Source organism: Sminthopsis crassicaudata, chromosome 4 (assembly GCF_048593235.1).
Source record: "Sminthopsis crassicaudata isolate SCR6 chromosome 4, ASM4859323v1, whole genome shotgun sequence".
NCBI classification, from domain to species: domain Eukaryota; kingdom Metazoa; phylum Chordata; class Mammalia; order Dasyuromorphia; family Dasyuridae; genus Sminthopsis; species Sminthopsis crassicaudata.
In genome coordinates, this window is record NC_133620.1 from 285822883 (window position 1) to 285846373 (window position 23491).

The 23491-nt window shown below is 38.3% G+C and overlaps 1 protein-coding gene across 8 annotated transcripts in view; it reads right to left on the reverse strand.

The window, feature by feature from the left end:
• Positions 1 to 11833: 11833 nt before the first annotated feature.
• RAB44 (RAB44, member RAS oncogene family) overlaps positions 11834 to 23491 on the reverse strand; it is a 63519-nt gene continuing 51861 nt past the window's right edge. For all 8 annotated transcript variants that reach the window (XM_074311101.1, XM_074311106.1, XM_074311100.1 and 5 more), the window contains 3 exons: positions 20959 to 21060; positions 18153 to 18229; positions 11834 to 12304 (listed from right to left, as the gene is read on the reverse strand). In XM_074311101.1, coding sequence (XP_074167202.1) covers positions 12217 to 12304; positions 18153 to 18229; positions 20959 to 21060 — 267 coding nt within the window. In that variant the 3' untranslated portion in view covers positions 11834 to 12216. The remainder of the gene's footprint in view (positions 12305 to 18152; positions 18230 to 20958; positions 21061 to 23491) is intronic.

The window sequence follows — 23491 nt, forward strand, 5'->3', positions numbered from 1 at the left end:
GAGAAACTTGAAGCAAGTCACTCCATGAATCAACAATTAGTCATTGAGTGTCTACTGTGGAACTTCCTAAGGATGAAAGGTTAGATTTTGACCAGAAGTCAAGAAGACTGGTTCTAGTCCCATTTCTGCTGATGCTTCTCCTTGATCTCCGGGCTTCAGTTCCCTACTCTGTGAAATGGGGATAATAATCTTGCCCTGCCTATTTCATTATGAGACAGCTAAGTTTGTCATAATAGAATGCAAAGCCAAGAATAAAGAAAACCTGGTTCAAATCCTGTCCCAGGCACTTACCAGTTCTCCAGGAGAAAGCCAGTTAGCTAGTGGCTCTTCACAGCCTGGGCATATCTTGCCCTTATACATGACTCTCTTCATATAATTTATGTTCCAGCCACATCTGACCCGTCTTGCTATTGCTCACACACATCCCCTATCTCTATGTCTTTGCACCCATATTGTAGAATGTCCTATCTCCTCAGCTTTGCCTCTTAGAATTCCGGGCTTCCTTCCAGATGGAATTCAAGTGCTACTTTTTGCCTTAGGGACTCTACCGAGCTCTCCCTCCCCTCTTTCCCAGCTGCTAGTACTCCTCCCTCCCACTGAGGTACTCTGTCTGGTTTGCATGTGTTTTATAAACGCTTTTACAGCGTGTCCCAAAAGTCTTTGTGCAGTTTTAAGCTTTAATAGCTATTAAAGTTTAAGTTTTAATGGCCAAAAACTGCTGTAGGCTCTTGGGACAGCCTGCGCATTTATTTGCATCTTGTCTCCCCAAATAGAATGTTAGCATCTTAAGAGCAGAAATTGACTGCCTTGTTTGTTTGTAATTTTTTTAATTTTTAAGTTTTCAATAGTGTTTTTTTCCAAATGCTTGTAAAGATGGTTTTCAACATTCATTTTTGTAAGACTTTGTGTTCCAAATTTTTCTCCCTTCCCCCTCTAACTTTCTATCTCCCCAAGACAGCATTGGTTATAGTTTTATCCTTTGTACCTAGCATAGTTAGTTCCTAGTACATCATAGGTACTTAATAAATGTTTATTAATTGGCGGATCAAAATCTTTTAGGTCTTGGACTTCAGGGAATGAGCACCTGGGGGGAAGGGAGGAACAGAAGATACATCAGGAGAGAGGTCATTCCTGCCCATGCTTCCCCCATATCATCTTATTCTATTTTCATTTTACAGATAGAGAAACTGAGGCCCAGAGACAGGAAATAACTTTGATGATCAAAGAGCAAGTTAGTGACAGAATTGTAGAACTATATTCTTGTGACTCCTGGTCCAGGGCTCCTTCCGCCACAAAAGGTTGCCTTTCTGAGCTGGAAGAGACTTGGAAGGGTCAACAGATCCAACCTCCTGCCTTCAGCAGTAACAAAATAGAACAGAGAAAAAGTGTTGAGCAGCCTAGGGGGAACATGCCATATATGAATCACTTGTAGCCAGGAGGAAAAAAGACTAAAGGGAGACTCAATAGAGCTGAGGATTTTCAAACTTTTTTTTGTCCCTGACCCCTTTTGGCTTTCAGGAAAGCTTTCCATAATCCCTATTCAATAATGAAAGGGAATATTCTAGCACTTGCCGTGCATATAAACTTAAGAATAAAATAAAATAATTCATTTCAGTAGCAAAATATAATTATTTACTAATTATTTTCTGACACAACTAGTAAATGTCTAAAACTGGATTGGAATTCAGGTCTTTCTTACTTTAGGATTGACACTCTATCCACTGTGTCACCTGGCTGTCCCTGTCAACACTATCCCTAACTAGCCAGGTGACCTTGTACCATTCAATTTCCTCATTCTTCACTCCTCTCTTGTCCCTCTCCCTTGCTTCTCCCTTTTTCTCTATAGCCTGATCCCTTTCTTAGTAACCACCATCTCTCCATCAACTTCCCAAACTGAGAATTTCCTATTCTCTAAACAACTTATAGAGAAGGGCCCCTGCCTCCACCAAGTCTTCTTTAGCCAATTGAACACGTCCTGGAAGTCAAGAAGCCCATCCCATAGGTTCACTTATAAGCTTCCTGCTGCTACATACCCCAGGTGGGGCTCCGAGCCTCTTCTGGGCCGACCTCTGGGGTCCCGTCTCACTCCATCCACTCTTTAAAGTGCAGAGATGAAGAAGAAAGCTCCTCCACTGAGCAGCTCTGGGATGATATGAAGAAAGAAGATAACTGCAGGGAAGGGGATGGTCCCAGGGGCTACCCTTTCTGGGACCTGCCAAAGACAGATGAGAGGACTGTAATATCCAGGTGTGCCTCCTGTAAATCACACCTCGCCAACTCTGCCTCATTAACACATGGATCCATGCATCCCATAGGGCTAGCCCTAGCCCCTAGGCCCTGAGATACAGAAAAGAGCTGTTGGCAAAACTACAAGCAACCAGCGCTCAACCAGTTAACATCCATACACCCACCACTTCCTCTCTGTCTGTTTCTCTGTCCTTCTCTCTGTTTCTGTTTCTCTCTCTTCTCTCTGTCTCTGTTTTCTCTCTGTGTCTCTGCATCTTTCTCAGCCTTTCTCTTTCTTCTTCCTTCCCCTTTCTCTCATTTTCTTTGTGTGTATGGGTCTCTTTCTCTCCCTCCTCTCCTCCTTTGTATGTGTCTCTCTTCTGCCTCTTTGTCTCTCCTCTTCCCTCTTTCTTTCTCTCTCTGTCTCCCTTTCCACCTCTCTCTTTTTCTCTCCCTCCCTTCCTCCCTTTCCCACCTCCTCTCCTTCCTTTAGAAACAGTTCCACGAGAGGTTAAGAGAGGGTGGGGAGAGGACAGTCAAGGAAACCTGGTAGAACAGAAAGAATGCTGGGTCAGATTTTTGTTCTGGGATTTAGCATGGAGGTGACCAGCTCAGTCACTTCTTAATCACTCATTCTGTTCTCTGGACCTCAGCTTCCTCATGTGTAAAATGAAGGGCAATGCTCTTCAGTTCTTCTTCCAACCATCTGTGATGTGGAGATAAGTATAGAGATGTAGAAAGTCCTAGACTGAAACCTAGAAAAGAGCTACATCCCTCCTCTCCATTTTACAGATGAGAAAACTGAGGGCAAGAGAAGCCTAAAAGAACACAGAGAATAAATGAGAGAATCTAGATCTGAATTCAGGTTATCTATTATTGCATTTAACTATTATTAGGGCAGCTTGATGGCTCTGTGCACTGATAGAGCACTGGGCCTGGAGTCAGTTCAAATTCAGCCTCAGATATTAGCTATTTGATCCTGACAAACTATTTAATCCCATTGCATCAGTTTCCTCATTTACAAAATGAGCCTTAGACACTTATTACCTGTATTATCCTGGTAAGTCACTTAACCCCATTTGCCTCAGTTTCCTCATCTGTAAAATGAGCCTTAGACACTTATTACCTGTGTTATCCTGGCAAGTCACTTAAGCTCATCTGTAACATGGGCCTCAGACACTAGCTGCGTGATTCTGGGCAAATCACTTAACCCTGCTTACCTCAGTTTTCCCATCTGTAAAATGAGATGGAGACGGAAATGGCAAACCACACAGTATCTCTGCCAAGAAAACCCCAAATGGGGTCAGGATTGAAATAACTGAATAACAGCATTTAATTGTGAACTTGGCACTCTTTTCACTGTGTCACAGCTTAAGGTGGGCCCTGCAGGAGCTGACTAATGGAGGAAGTGAGTGGACAAAAGACAGAACCGGAGGGTCAGAGGAAATGTAACCCACACAGAATCCTCAAGAGCCCCAGCTGGAGGAGGAGGAGGCTTTTTTTTTTTTTAGTAGAAGGCAGTTTGGTATGATGGAAAGTGAAATGAGGATCCAAATATGAATCTAGGCTCTGCCACATACTTCCTGCGTGACCTGGGGCAAATGATTCCATTTCTCAGGGCCTGATTTTTCTTCTTTGTAAAATGCTTCCTCCTCCAGGTTTCCTTATTTTGCAAACTGAGAGTCATCTGTTCCTCTTCCCCCATCTCACCCTCTGTTGCCAGTTCTAGTCAATTCTTCATTCACCTAGATCTTCCATTTTTCTCTTGCACTCTCTGCCTCAGCTCCTGATTCCCCATTTTCTTCCCTTTTTCATACATCTTCCCACATAGTTGCCTAGACAATATGAATAAGACACAGATCCCAGAGTGTCAGCTACTTATTAAAATTTTTCCCATGACTCCGTATTGCTTTTAGGACCAAAAGACAATAAGGTTCTCCATAATATGGTCTCAACTCCTTTTCCAGTCTTCTTTCAAATTACTGCCTTTTACCCATTCTCCATTCCAGTCAACTGTCCTGGAGCTAGCCAATCAGTCTAAAACACTCCATCTCCCAACTTCATGGGGGCCTCCCATGCCCAGTAGGCACTCTTTCCTTACACATTTTGTACAAATTTTAGCTGCGTTCAAAATGCAACCTCATCAGGTAGCATTTCTTACACAAGGCCTTTCCTGGTCCCTCCCACCATGGTTGTCTTCTTCTTGAGATTAATTTGAAAACATTTTCTATTTACTTACTAGTGTGCCGGTGGTGTTCATGCAATAGAATGTAGTAAGTTTCTTGAGGGCAGAGGCTGTCTCATTTTTGTATTTCTGTCTCCAGCACTCAGAAGAATGCTTTGCACACAATAGACCTTTTATAAATTTTTGTTGAATTGAATTAAATTGGTTGAATTGATTTTGATTGTTTTCAGTCCTGTACTCTGTGACTCCCATTTGGGGATTTCTTGGAAAATATACTGAAGTGGTTTTGCCATTTCCTTCTCCAGTTCATGCGACAGATAAAGAAACTGAGGTAAATTGGGGTGAGTGACCTGTCCAGGGTCACACAACTAGTAAGTGTCTGAGGCAGATTTGAATTCAGGAAGATGAGTCTTCTTGACTCCAGGCCCACCTAGTTGGCCGGCCTAGACGATCCCAGCTTCATTTTACCATTCTGTGATAAGGCCCCCATTCAACACTGACATTTCCTGGCTGTATGACTATGGATGAGTCACATAGCTTTTGAGCTTCAGTTTTCTTCTATGTAAAACTAACTGAGGCAGCTAGGTGGATGGAGTGTCAGAGGTAGTTAGGAAGACCTGAGTTCAAATCCAGCCTCAGACATTTATTAGCTATCACCCTGGATAAGTCACTAGCTATGTCACTAATCATTAGCTATGTCACACTTAGAGAATTCTGTTTCACTTTCCTCATTTGTAAAATGGGCATAATAATAGCAATTATCTTCTGGGTTGTACTGAGGATAAAGAGAGATAATATTTGTGCTTTGCAAAGCTTTAAGCACTACCTAAATATTGAAAATTATTAAAAATCAATTTAAAAATAAACTCCAGTTTCTCCCTATTATCTCCAGGATCAAATATAAATAAAGGATTTTATATTAATATAAAGATTATGTAAAATATGTAAGTATATTTATAGATTAAATATTTTATTATTGTTATTTGGTCATGTCATTGCTTCTAACTCTTTGTGACTCTATTTTGGGGATTTCCTTGGCAAAGATACTGAAGTGTTTGCCATTTCCTTCTCCAGCTCATTTTTTAAAATGAGGAACTGAAGCAAACAGGATTGTGTGTGACTTGACCAATCAGTAAGTGTCTGAAGTCAGATTTGAACTCAGGAAGATGAATCCTCCTGATTTCCAAGCCACCTAGCTGCCCCACATTCAGTATTTATTTATATAAATGTATTTGCATAAAAAAAGTCTTTTATTTATATTTGATCATAGGTCTATATTGGAATTTTTTTTCTTTGTGAGGGAGAGTCACTCAGTCAATAAGCATATATTAAGTCCTAATTGTGTGCCAAGAAAGGCTGAAAATGTGGTTCCTGCCCTCAAGGAGCTCAGATGTAATGGCAGATTTGTTCAAACCTTCACTTTAGAAAAATCACTGTGACAGTTGTATGGAAGATGCATCAGAGTGGGAAGGGACTTGTGGCTATTAAGCTAGGCCACATGTCTGCCTGGATGTCCTACATCTACAGTCAGTCTGACTCTAAATACCAGCAGAGATTTGAGGCAGCCCTGAGGCATGTGCACTTAACTCCGGACTCCTGCTTCTCCCCTGTAACACTTTGTTCCTCAAGGCCCCCAGGCCCCCAGTCCTCCAGTACAAGTGACTGATTTAGACTGATAAACCAAATCAGTGCACAGAAATCACACACGATAGTTTCCCACCCATGCCCTGTCATCACTAAGTTTCGAGGCACTGAGCAAAGCCATTTGCTTTCCTTGCCCTCACTAAGTCGGTGACCTCCAGCAGCTCAGTCACTCCTAGCCTGCAGAGGCTTGAAGGTTAGATAACAGAAGTGAGAGGGAATAAATAATCAAGGATGACTCTGCGTTTTTTAATCTGGGAGAATGGAGGTGCCCGCAGCCTCGAGAAGCTGGGAAGGGGAGGAAGCATCAAAATGAGTTCCATTTTGGACACATCAAATGTGAGACCCTATGGGACATTTGTTCAGATGTCCAACAAGCAAAAGTTAGTGATGTGGGACTAGAGTTCAGGAAAGAATTGAAGGAAAGACATAGAAATCTCAGAGTTATATGTGTAGAATGATCATAGAAATTGTGAGAGCTGATGAGCTCACATTGAGAGTATATAGATGAGAAGAGGGGTTTTTTTTGAGGGACACCCAAGATTGGGGGAGAGCACATGGGTATGGAACTAGAAATTGACATTCCACTTTATTTTGTATTATTTTTGTTGTTGAGAATTTTTTTTAGTCACCTCCAACTTTTTGTGACCCCATTTACGATTTTCTTGGCAGAGATACTGGAGTGATTTGCCTTTCCTTCTCCAGCTCATTTTACAGAGGAAGAAACTGAGGCAGAGTTAAGTGATTGCTAAGGATCACCCAGCTAGTTAGCATCCAAGATCAAATTTGAACTCAGAAAGTTCAGTCTTCCTCATTTCAGGTCGGGTGTTCTATTCATATTACCAACTAGCTGCTTTGTTATTTTATTAAAGCTTAATCAATTAACTATGTATTAATGGCTGTGCATAAGTTACTTCCTCCTAAAAAGTGAACTTGAACTCCTGAACTTCTTAAGCCTGCAGCTGTGAGTTCTTCTCAGGAATTTGTGGGTAAATATTCTAATTTTTCTAAAGTTTCCAGCATATGAACTACAAGTGCCCTATTCTCCTTCAGAAATTACTATCCATGGGCATTCCAGATCTACCTGGTGATAAAGAGATATTATTTGTTATTAATGACTTTAATAGTGACTACTCAGAAGTGAGATATACCTTTGTAATGTCATTGTCTATTTTTTTCCTCTGTATGACTATAAAAAAAGTGCCCTGACTGTCAACTATATCTTTGGCTGCTGTGGGGCCTTGGATCCCTTTTGTTGGCCATTGTCAGCCTTGCTTATAAATTGAACAGGCTTAGAACTTCATTGCCTCAGTTTTACTTTAGTGCAGATTTTTTTTATCATGACAGGATTAGTATCTAGCAAAGAATTTTGAGAAAGGGCCATCAGAAAAGCAGAAAGAGAAAAGGAGAGACCTGTCACAAAAACTCAAGAAAGAAAGGAGAGCTAGGAGAAGAAAGTGATTAATAGTATGTACAGAAGTCAAGGAGGTTTAAAACTCAGAAAGATTTCATTTATCTATTAAAAGATGATTATATAGAATCCCATTGAATACCCAGAATACTATTTTATGTTTAAAGATTTGAGATAGCATCTATTAAAATCCTCATCAGTCCCAAACAATGCATTAATTTTTAACTAAAAAGGCTATATTAGTTCAATGCAAAAGACATTTAATTAAATGAACAAAAAGAAAAAAAATCCTTCAGGCAAAGTATGCTTTTCCATTGGTTACCATACCATCAGTGGTGAAATGGATATGTGTAGAGAATGTATGACCAGAAAATAGGCATAGAGATAAGCCTTTAGGGATAGACATATATGGCAAAAGCATATTGTGACCAGAACAGCTCACATCCCTACAGCTATATAGAATCTTCAATGCCCTTCATTGATGTAATCATATTTTTTTGGTATTTGTTGAGTTATCTTTGCAAGGTGAATTGTATCTCTGCTACGTATGATGTCTTTACTCTCTGCTAGGCATCTCTCTGGGTATTATGTAACTGTTCACTGCTACATTTAATGATCTTTAACCTCTTAAGGAGCTGTTTTGGCTCTTCCTGGTACCATATTTGTGTCATAGAAGGAATTTGGCAGGGCTCCTTCTTTACCTATTTCCCCAAATAGTTTACATAGTATTGGAATTAATTGTTCTTTAAATGTTTGGTAGAATTCATTTGTGAATCCATCTGGCCGAAGAGATTTTTTTCTTAGAGAGTTCATTAATGGCTTGTTCAATTCCTTTTTCTAAAATGGGACTATTTATTTCCTCTTTTGTTTATCTGGGCAATTTATATTTTTGTAAATATTTATTCAGTTAGATTATTGAATTTGCTGTCATTCATTTGGGCAAAATAGTTCCTAATTATTGCTTTAATTTCTTTTTCATTGAAGGTAAATTCACCTTTTCCATTTTTGATGCTGATGACTTGTTTTTTTTTTTTCATTTTTCTAACCAAATTAACCAAAGGTTTTTCTATTTTATTGATTTTTTTTCATAAAACCAATTCTTAGTTTTATTAATTAATTAATCTATTAAAATTAGTTTTAATTTTATTAATCTCTCTAAGTTTAAGAATTTCTAATTTGGTGTTTAATTGGGGGGGTTAATTTGTTCTTTTTTCTAGTTTTTTTAGTTGTATGCCCATTCCATTGATTTCCTACATTTTACTCATGTAGCTATTTAGAGATGTAAAATTTCCCCTAAGAACTGCTTTGGCTGCACCCTATAGGTTTTGGTATGTTGTCTCATTATTGTCATCCTCTTGGATGAAATTATGAATTGTCTCTGCTAAATATGGTGTCTTCACTCTCTGGTGGGGCAGAGAGTATTCATTGCTAAATCTGCTGATCTTTAATCTCTTAAGAAGTATCTGCTGCTCTCTGCTACCAACTGCTGAGATTTAGCAGCTAGCAAACCTCTTCCTGGTAATGGAGGGCCATTTCCAGTTAGATAGCCAATAAATGACTGCAAAATACTTCAGGCTAGGAAATGATACCAATTTGAGAACCAAGTAAACTATCTGATTTACAATTGGAGAGTTCTTTGTAATTCCTTCCAAATCCCTTAGTTTTGATTGCCTCCCCTGAAAGTATTTCAGGATTCCATTCAACAGAACCCTCTTATAAACTCCATGGCAGTATGGCAGGTAAAAGATGAAATGACTGAGGAAACAAAACTTCCAAACATTTCAACGTATTAAACAATGCATGTTAATTGTATAACAAAGTAGGATTAGACCTACTCATCTTAGTAGGCCTGGACCCTGAATAGAGAGGGGAAATAGTGTGTGTGTGTGTGTGTGTGTGTGTGTGTGTGTGTGTGTGTGTGTGTGTGTGTAATCAAATAAGAAACAATTAACCAAAATACAACATTAAGAAATCTAATTTCTATTTGCAAAAAAAGATTAGCGACTTTCCAAGCTGGAAGGGGGAGAGTAAATAGGTGCAATTCCCTGAAATCAGAAAAAGAGGTGTCCTACTCTCCTCAGATGATTGTGAACAATCAAAAGAACATGGAAAAAATGTTAATTGATCAATATGGGGCCAGATAAGACATAGGGGTTGCTTGAGATGTACAATTATGAGAAAACTCCTGCATCTACCTTTGGGAATGACTGGCTTTCTACTTAGCAAAACCTAGGTTAAGGGTCTCTAAGCAACAGAAAGAGGTGGTCCAGCTTCCCAGCTTCTCAGCTATACAAGGTTAGGTTCAAATAATGCAATAAGGTTTTCTCTCAATTACGACAATGAAATAAAGTTGTTTTTCCCCACAAGACAGAAATTGGACTAACCCCATAATTGAATAGAAAAGAAACTGACCTAGTTCCAGAATTAAGTCAATATGGTTCTTTCACCACCACTTACTGTTCCAATCCTCTCAATTCCCTCCTTAGATGGGGTGATAATACTACCTTCAGATCCTATTTTACCATTTGATTTCCAGTCAAAGTTGAGAGTGAGAACAAAAGGACTAGGTGAATATTAAAGATCCAATGGCTTCCACTTCTGTTTTTTATTCCTAATTTTATTATGCCAATCTGATCACAACAAAACCACTGAGTTTAACCACCAGTTGGTACCTTGGAGAGGGAAATTTCAATTCCAAAGCCAGAGGGAAAGAGGCTAAAAAATGATTGGGAGAGGAAGTGGAAATGGAGAGCCTATCAATCAGTCAATAAACATTTATTAAGCTCCTACTATGCAACACAAGAGCTGATGGGGAGAATGGCCACCTCTTTTGTTAGGAGAAAATATAGGATGATATTAAGGGATATGAAAATGTAAAATAGAGAAGATAAAGGAACATCATCTATATTTCCTACTTTTTTGAGATCAAGTAAATAAGCATTTATTAAATTTTTACTATGTGCCAGGCACTTTGTTAAGCAGGTGTTGCCCTGTCCTGAGAGGAAGTGGAGCAATGTGGGAAAGTCTGAGTTGGGAAAAAGCAGACAGGAGGAACAAGGTATATTGAGGATGGAGAATAACCAAGCTATGACCACTCATTGACTAAGACCGAGGGAGATATTTTCTTCATTTTTATTGTCTTTCTTTTCTAATGAGGAGAGAAGGTTTGGAACATTTTCTAGGAAAAAGGCAATGGAAAATCAATTAGGAAAGGATAAAAAGTCTCCCAACTCCCACACCAGTGTTCTAGTCAGTAAGCAGCACTGTCTGTCTCTGTTTTATACCCTCACAGTTCCATACCCTGAGGCTAGGACTTGTGTTCAACATGTCATACAGACTTAATAAGCACTGATTGACTGTCTGTTGGCCGGGACAAATAACCACTTCAGAGGGCATGCAGAGGACACTGGGACAGAGAATGTCTCCTAAATGGAAGCTTTCCACTAAAGCTGGATGTTGTGGTTGGAGAACAGGAAGAAGGAATTGTGTCATAGGCTGCCATGCGTGTTTGGCTCTAGATTTGGAAAAAAATTGGAGTGGGAGGGGTCCTTCTCACCAATTAGAATGAGCACCAAGTCAGAAGTACACAATATTTTCAAGGAAATGCTGTTTGATTATTTTTAAGTGCATAATAATTAGACTAACCCTGTGTTGCCAAGTAGAGATCCTTAGGGAACTTGCTTTAATGAACAGGTAACAAGCTATAATTAACTAGCTCAAGGAGGAGAGGGACCTGTCTTTATCTAAATGTCCCAGCTTAGGAAGGTGTTCTTCAGGGGAGGTGCTTGATGTTCGTGGAATAAATTAGCCCAGCCGGGTTAATGATTATCCACATTTCAGATCAGACTGGGTCTGAAAATGGTTTGATCCCTTAAGTGGCTTAAAACCGCTTAGGCTTTCAATTTCTTTTATGATATTAATTTGCGAAGGCAAATTTCCTTCAAATGTAAAACTTTAATCCAGTCTCAGTCTTGATTATTAGAGTTAGAAACTAAACCTGGAATTTCATTGATATAAGAAACTCCCATGTGAGGAAATTCCTCCAACCTATGCAGGTTGGCACCTTCTCTACAATTAATGGTTTTAGAGATTTTCTAGAATGCTAACACAGCCAGTATGTATCAGAATTAAGACAGGAACCTCTCTTTACATTATTTTGTCCTATTTGGGGTTTTCTTGGCAGAGATACTGAAATGGTTTCCCATTTCCTTCTCCAGTTCATTTTACAGATAAGGAAACTGAAGCAAAAGTTTGTAAAGTTACTTGCCCAAGATCACACAGCTCTTAATTCTGAGGCTTTATTTGAACTCAGAAAGATGAGTCTTTTATTCTATTATTACAGCTTATGAATTCCCAAGAGTCCAATTCAGTAAGATATAGATATTTTTTATTATGAACTTAACAAACATTAGTAAACATAACATAAAAAGACTAGAAAAAGAGGATTATATATGAAACTGTGAAGTTGTTCCATATAATTCTTATAAAATTTGCATTTAAATTTAACACAGAAGTATGTACATTGCCCTGGTATGTGTGTCCCCATCCAAATGTTCTTCTGCTTTCTGTGATTTTTTAAAAAATGCTTCATAATTGCTCTTTTCTTTGAACTCAAGATTCATGAATTTTCCTGGTTTTCCTTGCTGTTGTTGGTTGTCAAAATTGTCAAAAGGAAGGAGGAGAAAATGAAGGGATTGAGTCCAACACCACCTTCCACATCACTGGCCCTTCAAGATTGCCAGGCCCACACAGCTCAGGAGCAGCAACCAGCCTTCTTTGCCTCCTTCTTCTCCAGCTTCACCACACTGTGTTTCAATTTGGTGTCCTGTTCTTGCATTGCCCTGTGAGGTGACCCAAGTAGCATGAGTGAGAAAGTGAGGGAGGCCTTTGGGTCTGCAGGCCTTGAGTTTAGGATCCTAAATTCCTGGAAGATCAGCTGGGCCAACCCCCTACTTAAAACTTGATTCCCTCTGAAACATCCTTTCACAAGTAACCATCCCCACCAGAGCTGCTCTGTTTCACACATGTGACCATGTGATACTATCTATCATACTTATTCATATTTGATGCCCATGAAGGCAGAGACTCTCTTAACTATTTCCTATGTTGTTGTTGTTCAATCACTTCAATCTTGTCTGACTTTTCCTGACCCCATTTGGGCTTTTCTTAGCAGAGATAATGGAATGATTTGCCATTTCCTTCTCCAACTCATTTTACAAATGAGGAAACTAAGGCAAACAGAGTGAACTGACTTCTCCAAAGTCACACAGCTAATAAGTGTCCAAGGCCAGATGTGAATTCAGATCCTCCTGACTCCAGGCCCACTGTGACACCTCACGGCTCCAACTATTCCCTATATTATAAAGTATAAATGCCTTGGAGGACAGAGTAGATGAGCCCCAAAAAACACTGACTTTAGAGTCAGAGGACCATAATGCAAATCTATATCCCTTATTCCCTGTGAGACTTTCAGCAAGTAGGGGGTGGTAGCTGGAAGCTATAGTGGATAGAGCAACAGCCCTGAAGTCAGGAGAACCTGAGTTCAAATCCAGTCTCAGACATTTAATATTTCTTAGCTGTGTGACCCTGAGCAATTCATTTAACCCTAATTGCCTTGCCAAATAAAGTAAATAAAATAAAATTAGTTGTACCAGATGATCTCTAAGGTCTGGACACTTAAAGGCTTCTACAACTGGGCATTATTCTACTTTCTAGGGTAATTATTTGCCTTTATAGACTTTCCAATACAGGCAATTCTGTCTCTTGCTCATCCATTTCACTCCATCTCCTACCTAGGAGTTGTCCTTCATGTCTGGTCTCTTACTCCTTACTCCCACTTCTTAGATTTCCTGATTCTTTTCAGAATTCCATCCAAGCACTACCTTCTACATAGAGCATTTCCCAATACTCCCAGACATTAGTGGTCCTCGTTCATCCTATGGAATAATTTGTATTTATTTTTCATATAATTATTTACATGCATGTTCTCTCTCCCCATGGTATGTACGCTCCTTGAAGACAGAGACTATTTCACTTTTGTTTCTAAACAGCGACATGCACAGAATTAGTGCTTAATAAATGCTTGTTGATTGATTATCTAAACTTTATAACTTCCCCAGGACCTGACATTGTGCCCTGCATATAGTAAGCATTGACTAGAATTCAACATTATTGAATGAATGAATCTTTGAAGTTGTTGACCTGATGATGGAGCCCATTCCACTTTGGAACAACTCAAATTATTAATGAATTCTTCCTTTCATTGAACCAAAATTTCACTCTCCGCAACTTCTATCTGTGCTTTCTTCCTCTATTCATTGGGGTCACACAGAAGAGCTCCTACCCACAGATGTGCTGAAGCCTAATTAAAACTGAGCAGTAAATCTTCAGTGTGAGGATTTATACCTCATAAATTAGTAAATCTTACAAATCGGGGATCAATTGATTGTCTTGTTTATTGTCTAGAGTTAAGAAAGTGATGGGAAAATATTAATGAAGCAGAATAAGCTTAAAAGTACATCATATATACATTTTTCCTCCCAGAGCTGCTTGTTAAACATTTACCATCATCCCCCCACTTTGACCTCTTCGAATAAATGATCACTCATCCTTCTCTGCAACTTTCTCTTTTCTAACTAAATATTTCTGGTTTCTTACATCTATTCTTAAATAGTATGGTCTCCATTTCCTGCCTTTTTCTGGCATAGAAATGCCCCATGTCAGTGTAGCTAGGTGCCTCCCTTGGTCAGATCCCAGTACTTCCTCACCTGTGATATCAGAATTGGAATATCAACAAGATAGTTCAAAACCACCCCCACAGCCTTCAGTAGCCTTGGCTAAACTGCTTGGGTGTAGGATACAAATACTCCCCATATCTATTGGGAAAAGAGGCAGAGAGCTGGTGAAACTTATTGGGCCAAGATCAAGTGAGGTCTCTCTGAAGGATCCTTGTCATTTTTACTTTTTTTTTTTTTTGATCTAAAGAGCCATTACATCCAAATCTTGATAATCCTCCCTAGCAACTGAAATCTTGTATTATTGTTGGCTTTAAATTTGCCCCTTCCCTGTAATCTTGTCCCTATTTCAGCATCTCATTTTAGATCCTTCAGTCCTTCATTTGGGCAAATTAAAATAACTTTAATAAAGACCTGTAGCTTTATATGTAACTGCCCTGTCTTATTCTGTGAAAATCATTTTAGTTCCTAAATTGCTGCTATACTCTTGTCTATACAATCTTCTTCACTCTCCTCCAAATGTATTCCTAGTTGTCTCTTAAAATGAGAGCTGATCTCTTTTGGGGAAGTGAGATGGCAAAACTTTCTCTGGGTTTTTCAGCAGCTTAATTAGGGCAGGATAGATTGAGCAGCTACCAAAACTCAGGGAGACCTGAGTTCAAATATCACTTCAGCTACTCACTAACTGTGTAACACTCAACAAACTTCTCTGAACCTTCCTTTTTTCATCTGGAAAATGAGACAAAAGTGGGGTGGAGTGGGGAAGGTGGACTCAATGACCTGTAAGGTCCCTTTCAGCTCTTAAATCTAAAATCCTATGAATAGGATGATCTGTATGACACCAGATAGATCACTTCTCTCCTCTGAACCTCAGTATCTCCATTTCTTCATCTATAAAATGAGGACTTGTTATAGTATGTTATATAAAACAATTAAAACTGAATTTATAATTTTTAAAGGAATGAGGAGAAATAGTTCATGGAAGAGCAGATGGTAATCAGAGATAGTGAGATAAAATAAGAAATGAAAGAAAAAGTAAAGTGGTGATTTAGTAGAATGTGAGAAAGAAAACTGATAGAGAAGTGCCCCAGGGATCTGTCCTTGGTACTGTACAGTTCAACATTTTCCCACTAGCTTGGAGGAAGGGTTACAGAGCATATTTATCAGCTGTGTAGATGACATTGAGCTGGGAGGGATAGTTATCACACCAGATGACAGATGTAAGATTTGAAAAGGTCTTGGCAGGCTAAAGTGATAGCCTGAATCTAAGGAGATGACATTTAAGAATGGTGGATTTTACAGGGAAAAAAATCAGAAGTATAAAATAGATTTTATGAAAAAGACTCAGGAGTTTTAATGAACTGCAGGCTCAAGAAGAGTAAGTATTGTAACAAAGCAGTCCAAGAAAGCCAATATTAAAAGCTGGATAGGGTCCAGAAAGGAGATATGATACTTCCTATCTCCTCCAACTTAATCGTAGCCTGCTTGGGGGAAAGGAAGAATGAAAGGGGAAAAAGAATAAAGTAAAAAGCGCACAGCAGAGAACAAAAGAATAAACTACAAGGAAGCAGAGATGGATATTCCTAAATATAATCTCTTCTATTATTATATATATGCTTTCTTGAAATGGAAATTTATTGTTACATATTTTGAATCCTCCCTGATGTTCTGCTGGATATATGACAATCTTTTGTTTTGTTCTTATTTTCCTTTTATTTCTTTTTCTATTTTTTTCTTATTTTGAAAAGATATGATTCTATGATCCTATGATTTTTTAAAACTGGAGATATTTAACATGGAGAAGAAAAAGAGGAACAAGATACCTGTTTTCAAGTAATCAAAGAGTTTTATTATGGGGGGAAGAAGTGTCAAGATTGTCCCTGAACTAGGAGCAATGGGTAGAAATTACAAGAAGGAAGATTTCAGCTTCATGTTAACAATTTGTTCAGTCATTTCAATTGTGTCCAATTCTTTGTGAGCCCACTTGAAGTTTTCTTGTCAAAGATACTGGAGTGGTTTGCCATTTCCTTCTCTAACTCATTTTACAGATGAGGAAACGGAGGCAAATTGAGTGAAATGACTTACCCAGGATCACACTTCTAGTATGTGTCTGAGGTCAGATTTGAATTCAGTTCTTCCTGACTCCAAGGTCAACAACCTTACCCACTGCACCATTTAACTATTCATTATCTCTGTTGAGTCTCAAAATAGCCTTGTGAAGAGTAAGGGAAGGGAAGAAGCATTTATGCATCGAATATCATATGCCTGATACTGTGCTAAGCACTTAAAAATACTTTCTCATTTGGTCCCCAGAACAACTCTAAGAGGTAGGTGCTATTATTATCTCCATTATATTATCTTCAAGTGAATTGTTCATAGTCACACAGCTGGTATGGCAGAATTTTAACAGGTCCTCCTGACTCCAGGTCTAGAGCTCTATCCACCATTGTACCATAGGCTATAGTTAGCATTCCAGTTTTTTCAAAAGATGAGAAAGCTAAAACATTCAGAAATTAAATTATTTCAGCTGTCAAATATTTAGTAAGCACCTACTACATGCCAGACACTTGGGATACAGAGATGCCTCTTGTCTTCAAGAAGCTTGCATTCTACTAAATCCACTTATTGTGTATGTACAATGGAATATGTATGTGTAAACATACACATAAATGGAGATTTGGGAGAGCAACAAGTACTAACTAGAGGAATAAGGAAAGGATTCTGAAAGGACGTGGGCTTTGAACTGAAGGGAGATGTGGATTTCATGAAGCAGAGGGGAAGAAAGAGAGTATTCTAGGTATGAGCACCCAAGTGAAGGTGAAAAATAGCAGATGGAATGTCATGTAGGAAGAACAGCAAGTAAGAAAACCAAGCTGGAAAAGAGAGTGAAGGTGGAGAAACCATGTTTAATCAAATAAGGAAAGATAGACCAGAGACAGCTTGTGAGGAGTTTTAATGCCCCAAAAGAAAGGTTTGTATTTTTATCCTAGAGGTAATAGGGAGCATAAAAACTCAAGCAGGAAAGTGGAGCAATGGATAGTGTGCTGGACCTGAGAATCAGGAAGATCTGAGCTCAAATCCTACCTCAGATACTTTGCTAGATTGTGATCCTGAATCTTCCACTTAACCTTCCACTTAACCATGCCTCAGTTTCTTCAACTGTAAAATGAGGAATATGGCCTCTAAGGTCTCTTGTAGTCCTAAATCTATGACTCTATATTTAGATCTGTACTTTAGGAATATCGGTTTGTCAGAAGCTACTGAACATCATAAAAATTTGCACCTAAAATTTTATTTTCATTAAAATGGGATTATGTTTCACAACTTGAATTTTATAGAAATGTTTTGCCTAACTTCACATGGGGTTTCTTAATTGTGGGTGGGAATAAGAACTAGAGAATAAAAATAAGAACAAGAATCTAAAACTCAAAAATTTTAAAAACAGTGTAAAATTGTTTTGAATGTAACTGGGGGAAAATAATAAATTAAATAAATCCGATACGGGGAAAAAAGAATTTGCACCTAAGCCTTCCTGATTCCAACTACCACACTGTTGCCCTTTGTCCTAGAGTCTCTTTTTATTTTATTTTTTTAATTACAGAGCCTCACCTAGGTCTTTGCCCCAAATTTTCCTGCCCTGCCCCTATGTCCTTCTTGCTTGGAAGATTAGGCTAAATACTATTTGTTCTCAAAGGTATTACATTCTTCTGGAGGATACAAAAAAATTAGGACTCTAAAACATTCTATAAATATAAAGTGCTCTCTTAATAGCATTATAAATCCTCCCCTTTAAATTGCCTCCAATTTACCAGAGCCCCAAAACCTACCCTGTATAGAAGTGTTTAAACATACACACATACACACACACACACACACACACACACACACACACACACAGAATATTAATAAGGATTGGATCCTGAGATGTGGAAATTTGGGGACAGGTTATACTCACCTGGCTAAGGTCACGATGGGCTCTAAGATGTTATGCCCTAAGACAGCACTGCATTCCCCAAAGATGACCCCAATTTCCTGCAAGGTCAAACAGAAACACAGGATAACCACGGTCTTGAGCACAAAGGCAGACAATATCTGTTCTCAAGTGGTCAGCCTGAGAACAATTTTTAGAATGGGGGACTAGCTCTACAAGTAAGAAGAGGGGGAGGGGGAGGCTGTTACTGTCATGTGACTTAGGCGTGAAACATTTCTCCTTTTTTATGTCATGGTACCTGAAATCCCATCATTAGAGCTAGCTCTTTGAGTTGAGTCACTGACTCCAAAAGATTCCTATTAAATGCACATGCTACCTGGGAGAAGTAATAATACCACAGTAAAGATTTGTTGCTTATCACCCAGAAAAGGGTTTATGGTATGGAATAAGAACAGGGAGAAATTTGGATCTAGGATAGGGGTTATGAGGCAAAGTTTGAAGCATATGAACAAAGGAAGATCTGAAGGGAGATAAAATTATTATTGCACAGAACTCACTACATAAATATAAGATATCATAGGAATCTCAATATGGGTTTGATTTAATTTGGTTCTGGACTTTGATACTATTTGCACCATTTTTAAAAGATTTTCTATACTACTCTCCATTCAAATAATTTTCTTCTTTAAAAAATAATTTATTTTTAATAATGCTCATTATCTATTTTCTTTAATTCTCACTTTATATTTTTGCATGTTTTTATTTTCTTCAACAAGAAGTTGTAGTTTTCTTAGCTTTTCCAGATGGTTTCACTTTTTTTACTAGGTTGCTTCCTATTACTAGAATCAAATATAATCTCTTCTGTTTGGCATTAAAAGCCCTTCCCAAACGGGCTCCAGCCTATTTTCTCAAGCTTATGATATGTTGCTTCCCTTCACACATTCCCTGATCAGATCAAACTGGATTTCTTGAAGTTCCTCACAAATAATAGTCTTATCTCTTACTTGGGCATGAGTTGTCTGTGCCTGGAATGCACTCCCCTCTCTACTTTCTCCTTTCCCCTCTGCTCTTTAGAATCTACTTTGCTCCAAAGTTCAATTCAGATGCTGCCTCCTACATGAGAACGTTCCTGACTCTCTCCACAACTCACCCTCAGTCATGTCCTTTCTCAAACTGTTTTGTATTTACTTGATATATTTTTACTTGATATATATTTTTTAATTTATATATTCATATATACACATTGTCATGTTAAAATGTAAACTCCCTGAATGTGGGGACTATTTTATTTTTGTCTTTATCCCTAGACAACTGCCATAGTGCCTGACACAGGTACTTGATATAACACATATAAGGTTATATTGACTGGTTTTTGATTGACTGAAATATTTTGCTGATTGAGCAGCTAGATAGAAAAATGAATAGATCAACAAGCCTAGAGTTATGAAGTCCTGAGATCAAATACAGCCTCAGACTAGCTGTGTGACCTAAGCAGGTCATTTTACCCTATTTTCCTCAGTTTGGGGTCACAAAGATTCAAATGCTGCCTAAAAACCCTCAAAACAAAATTGATTAGAACAATGAATGATTGGATTATCTATGTCAGCTTTCTTTTTCCACCTCTGGTATTTCTAATATATTAGCTAATTCAGTTGGTCTATAGTCTTTTTTGGGGGGGAGGGGGTGGCTGAGGCAAATGGAGTTGAGTGACTTGCCCTGGGTCGCACAGCTAGGAAGTGTTAAGTGTCTGAGACCAGATTTGAACTCAGGTCCTTCTGACTTCGGGACAGTTCTTTATCCTCTGCACCATCTAGCTGCCCCAAGTCTTTTTTTTTTTTAATAAGATAAAATTGTCTTCAGTTTTGTTCCTTTTAAATTTTATTGGTTTTCATTTTCTCCCATTTGCTTTTTTAACCATTTTTCTTCTCTTTGGTGTTTTCTATGTGATATTTGAGGAGCCAGACTAAGCAAACCGGTGTCTGGGATGGGGCAGCATCCTGTTTTCTTCTTCTTCCTTTAATACAGGACCTTATAAAATCTTGAAAGGTCAGGAGTCCATATCAGAAGCCAATATCCCATTACTAATCATTATCTCTCATGCTTAGAAAGCTATCTCTCCTCAATTCTACTACTGATTTCCCTGGCTTCCTTTAAATCTCTAAATCCCATCTTCTCCTGCAAGCCTTTCTCAACATCTCTTAATTCTAGTATTTTCCCTCTGTTCATTATTTCCCATTTATCCTACTTATAGCTTGTTTTGAACTTATTTGTCAGTTTATTGTCCACTCAGAATTTGTACCTGATCTGTGACAAAGCATTCTGAACTCATATGGTTCTGGGCAGACACAGTGAACCTTGATGTAGTGATGTTATTCTGGTCCTCTTTGAGAATGAAGGGCAACAACCAACCAACAGACCATTGGCATATTATTCCTATTTGTATTAAAATATGAGTAAGGACTGTCTTTTACCTATTTTTGTATCACCAGCATTTAACAGAGTGGCTGGTACATAATATGCACTTAATAATTTTTTTAATCGATTGATATGGATAAAAAAAAAAAATCTGAAAACCAGAGTACAGTAATTTACTAAAGGCTACATAGAGAGTTGATTAAAAACAACACAACCCAAATCTTAAGATTTTAAAACTATTATACTTTTATGATACCATACTTTCTCCTTTTCCTATCCTTGGTGCAGCTCTAACTGCCTGGTCCCTGTAATGTGGCTTCTGTTAAGATTGCTTTTAGATTGTCCTAATTAAGGGGCAGCTCTGCCTCTATCTCACAGGTACAGGCATGTATGAGAGGTCCATCAGGACACTTACCTTGGCCAGGAGCTGTCCAACCTCTGTGGACACCAACCTCTCCTTCACACAGTCTATCTTGTTTCCAAGGAGGAGGATGACAACATCATCAGGTCCGCTTTCCTGCAGTAGAGCACATATACTTTTGTAGAAAAGGAACACAATTTCCTTTCCATCCCAAGAATTTCAAAAGACTCTCTCTTCAAGGCTCATTAAATTAATTCAAAGGGTAGAGTTGAGAAAGAAAAGGGACAAGTCCTGAAGGGCTAAAGGTTAGACAGAAATAGAGTAAAATGTGAGCCATTAAAGGTTGGGTCTGTTCTACTTACCTAACCTGAGCTTCCACTCTTACCTGTGTGCTACCTTTTGCTTCAATCAGGGCTGTTATTTAATTCTCTTTTCCAAATACACTAAGTTCTATCTACCTTTATTATCTTTACCAGCGTCTTGTTTATTTAGAGTTTTTGATTACCTTCAAGGCTCTCCTTGTCTAAGAACTTAATCTTTATGGCAGGTATAGGTAGAAAACATAGTGGATAGGAAACAGGTGGAAGTAAAGTGGGTGTCCCTCCATTGGGCAATGGTTGAACAACTTGTGGCATATGGATGCATTGGAAGGGTATTTCCCTATGAGATGAATGTGACGAGTTCAGAGAAATTTGGTCAGACTTGTTTGAATTGACACAGAATGAAGTAGAAACAGGGGAACAACTTATACAATGACCACCGTTATATGAAGGAAACATCATTGAAACATTTTAGGACTCGGACCCACAATGACCAAGCAGGACTTCCGAATGGACTTGGGTTCAGAATAAGACTGAATTTTCAGTCATGGCCAATGTGTTGATTTGTTTTGCTTGACCCTATTCATTTGTTACAAGGGAGGGTTTCTAAGGGGATGAAGTGGTTTTATTACTACCTTGTTAAATTTAATATGTACCTTAAGAAAAACAAATTATATGTAGCAGCAGCTTATAGTTTCATACACAATTCTCTTCTTTGTTCTTTGTATACAGGATGCCTATGTTTATTGATATTTGCTAAATTCATCATTTAAAAAAATAAACACTTTTTAAAAGTGTTAAAAAAACTATCTATACTAACTACCTCCATTTTCTTTCTTCCTGATTACTTCTTAGCCCATTATAATCTAGCTCCTTTTGAGGTTACCAAAAATCTTTTTTTTAAATCAATAGTATTTTATTTTTCCAAATACAAGTAAAGATAATTTTCAACATTCATTTTTGTAAGACTCTGTGTTCCAAATTTTTTTCTGCCTTCTTCCTTTATCTCTCCCATCTACAAAATAGCAAGCAATCTGATCACGCGATGGGATTTAGTCATTAAAAGGTCTTTAGTAGAACCTGTGCAGCCCTACTAAAGACCTTTTAATGACTAAAACCAATCGCCTTTATTCAATTCATGTCTTTCTTGACCTCTATTGACCATGTAGCTGCCTCCTTCATAGATTTTCCTCTCTCAGTTTCATTACCCCACTCTCTTCTGATTCTCTTTCTCCCTTTCTGTCCACTCCTCCATTTTCTTTTCTGGGTCATAATCCAGGTCTAACCCTCTTAAAATGTGGATGTCCCCCACACTTCTGTTCTTGACCTCTTCTCCTCATTCTCCATATATTCTTTCTCTTGGTGATCATTTAGTTTCCATGAGTTTAATTAATATCTCAAGGAGATGATTCCTAGCTCTTATTTCTCTCCTGTCCTGCCTATATCACAAACTATTGGACAATTTCACTTTGTGATTCATAAACATCTCAAACTCAACATTCCAAAACTTCTCCCCAAACTCACCATCACTTTTCTGCTTCTCTTGAGAACAGCATCATACTTTCAGTCAACAAAATTCACAAGTTGTGAACTCAAAATCTCTTCCCTGTCCTTAATTTTCCTCCCCAATAAATATCCAATCAAGTCTCCACAACGCCTCTCCCATCTATCTCCTTCTCTCAGAGCACCATGCTAGGGCTTCCTTAGTCTATTATAACAGCTCCCAGTTGAAATTAAAGCTTCTAGGCTCTCCATTGCCAGACATTTTACCTTGTCCTCCCTCCTCTTATGCCCTCTACACTCAGAACTATTTATATACATATTAAGTAGCCAGTAAATGCAGAGATATTGTGATAGATAGCAGGAATACCAGTCCTTGCCCTCTGGATGCTTCATTCTACTGGGAGAATATAACATAAACATACACGAACACATATGTATATCTATGTGAGTACACAAGATCGTATGAGTGGAGAAAGTGCACTAAGAACCAGAGGAAAAGCTTCCTGTAGGAGGTGGACTTGAAGTTGTTGTACAACTATTTCATACGTAACTTTTTCATAGCTAAACAACTGAATTATTTATAATTACCTGAACCAGGCATTCCCTCTCCCAAACCTACACCTGGATTATACTCCTTTTTGTTTCCACCTCTTTAAGGGTCTTTGATCTGAGAGAGATAGCCAAATGACCAAAATGACTTTTAATAATAACCTGCTAATAAAGTGATTAAATTACTCAGAAAAAAATCCCTAGTTCAAATTAGC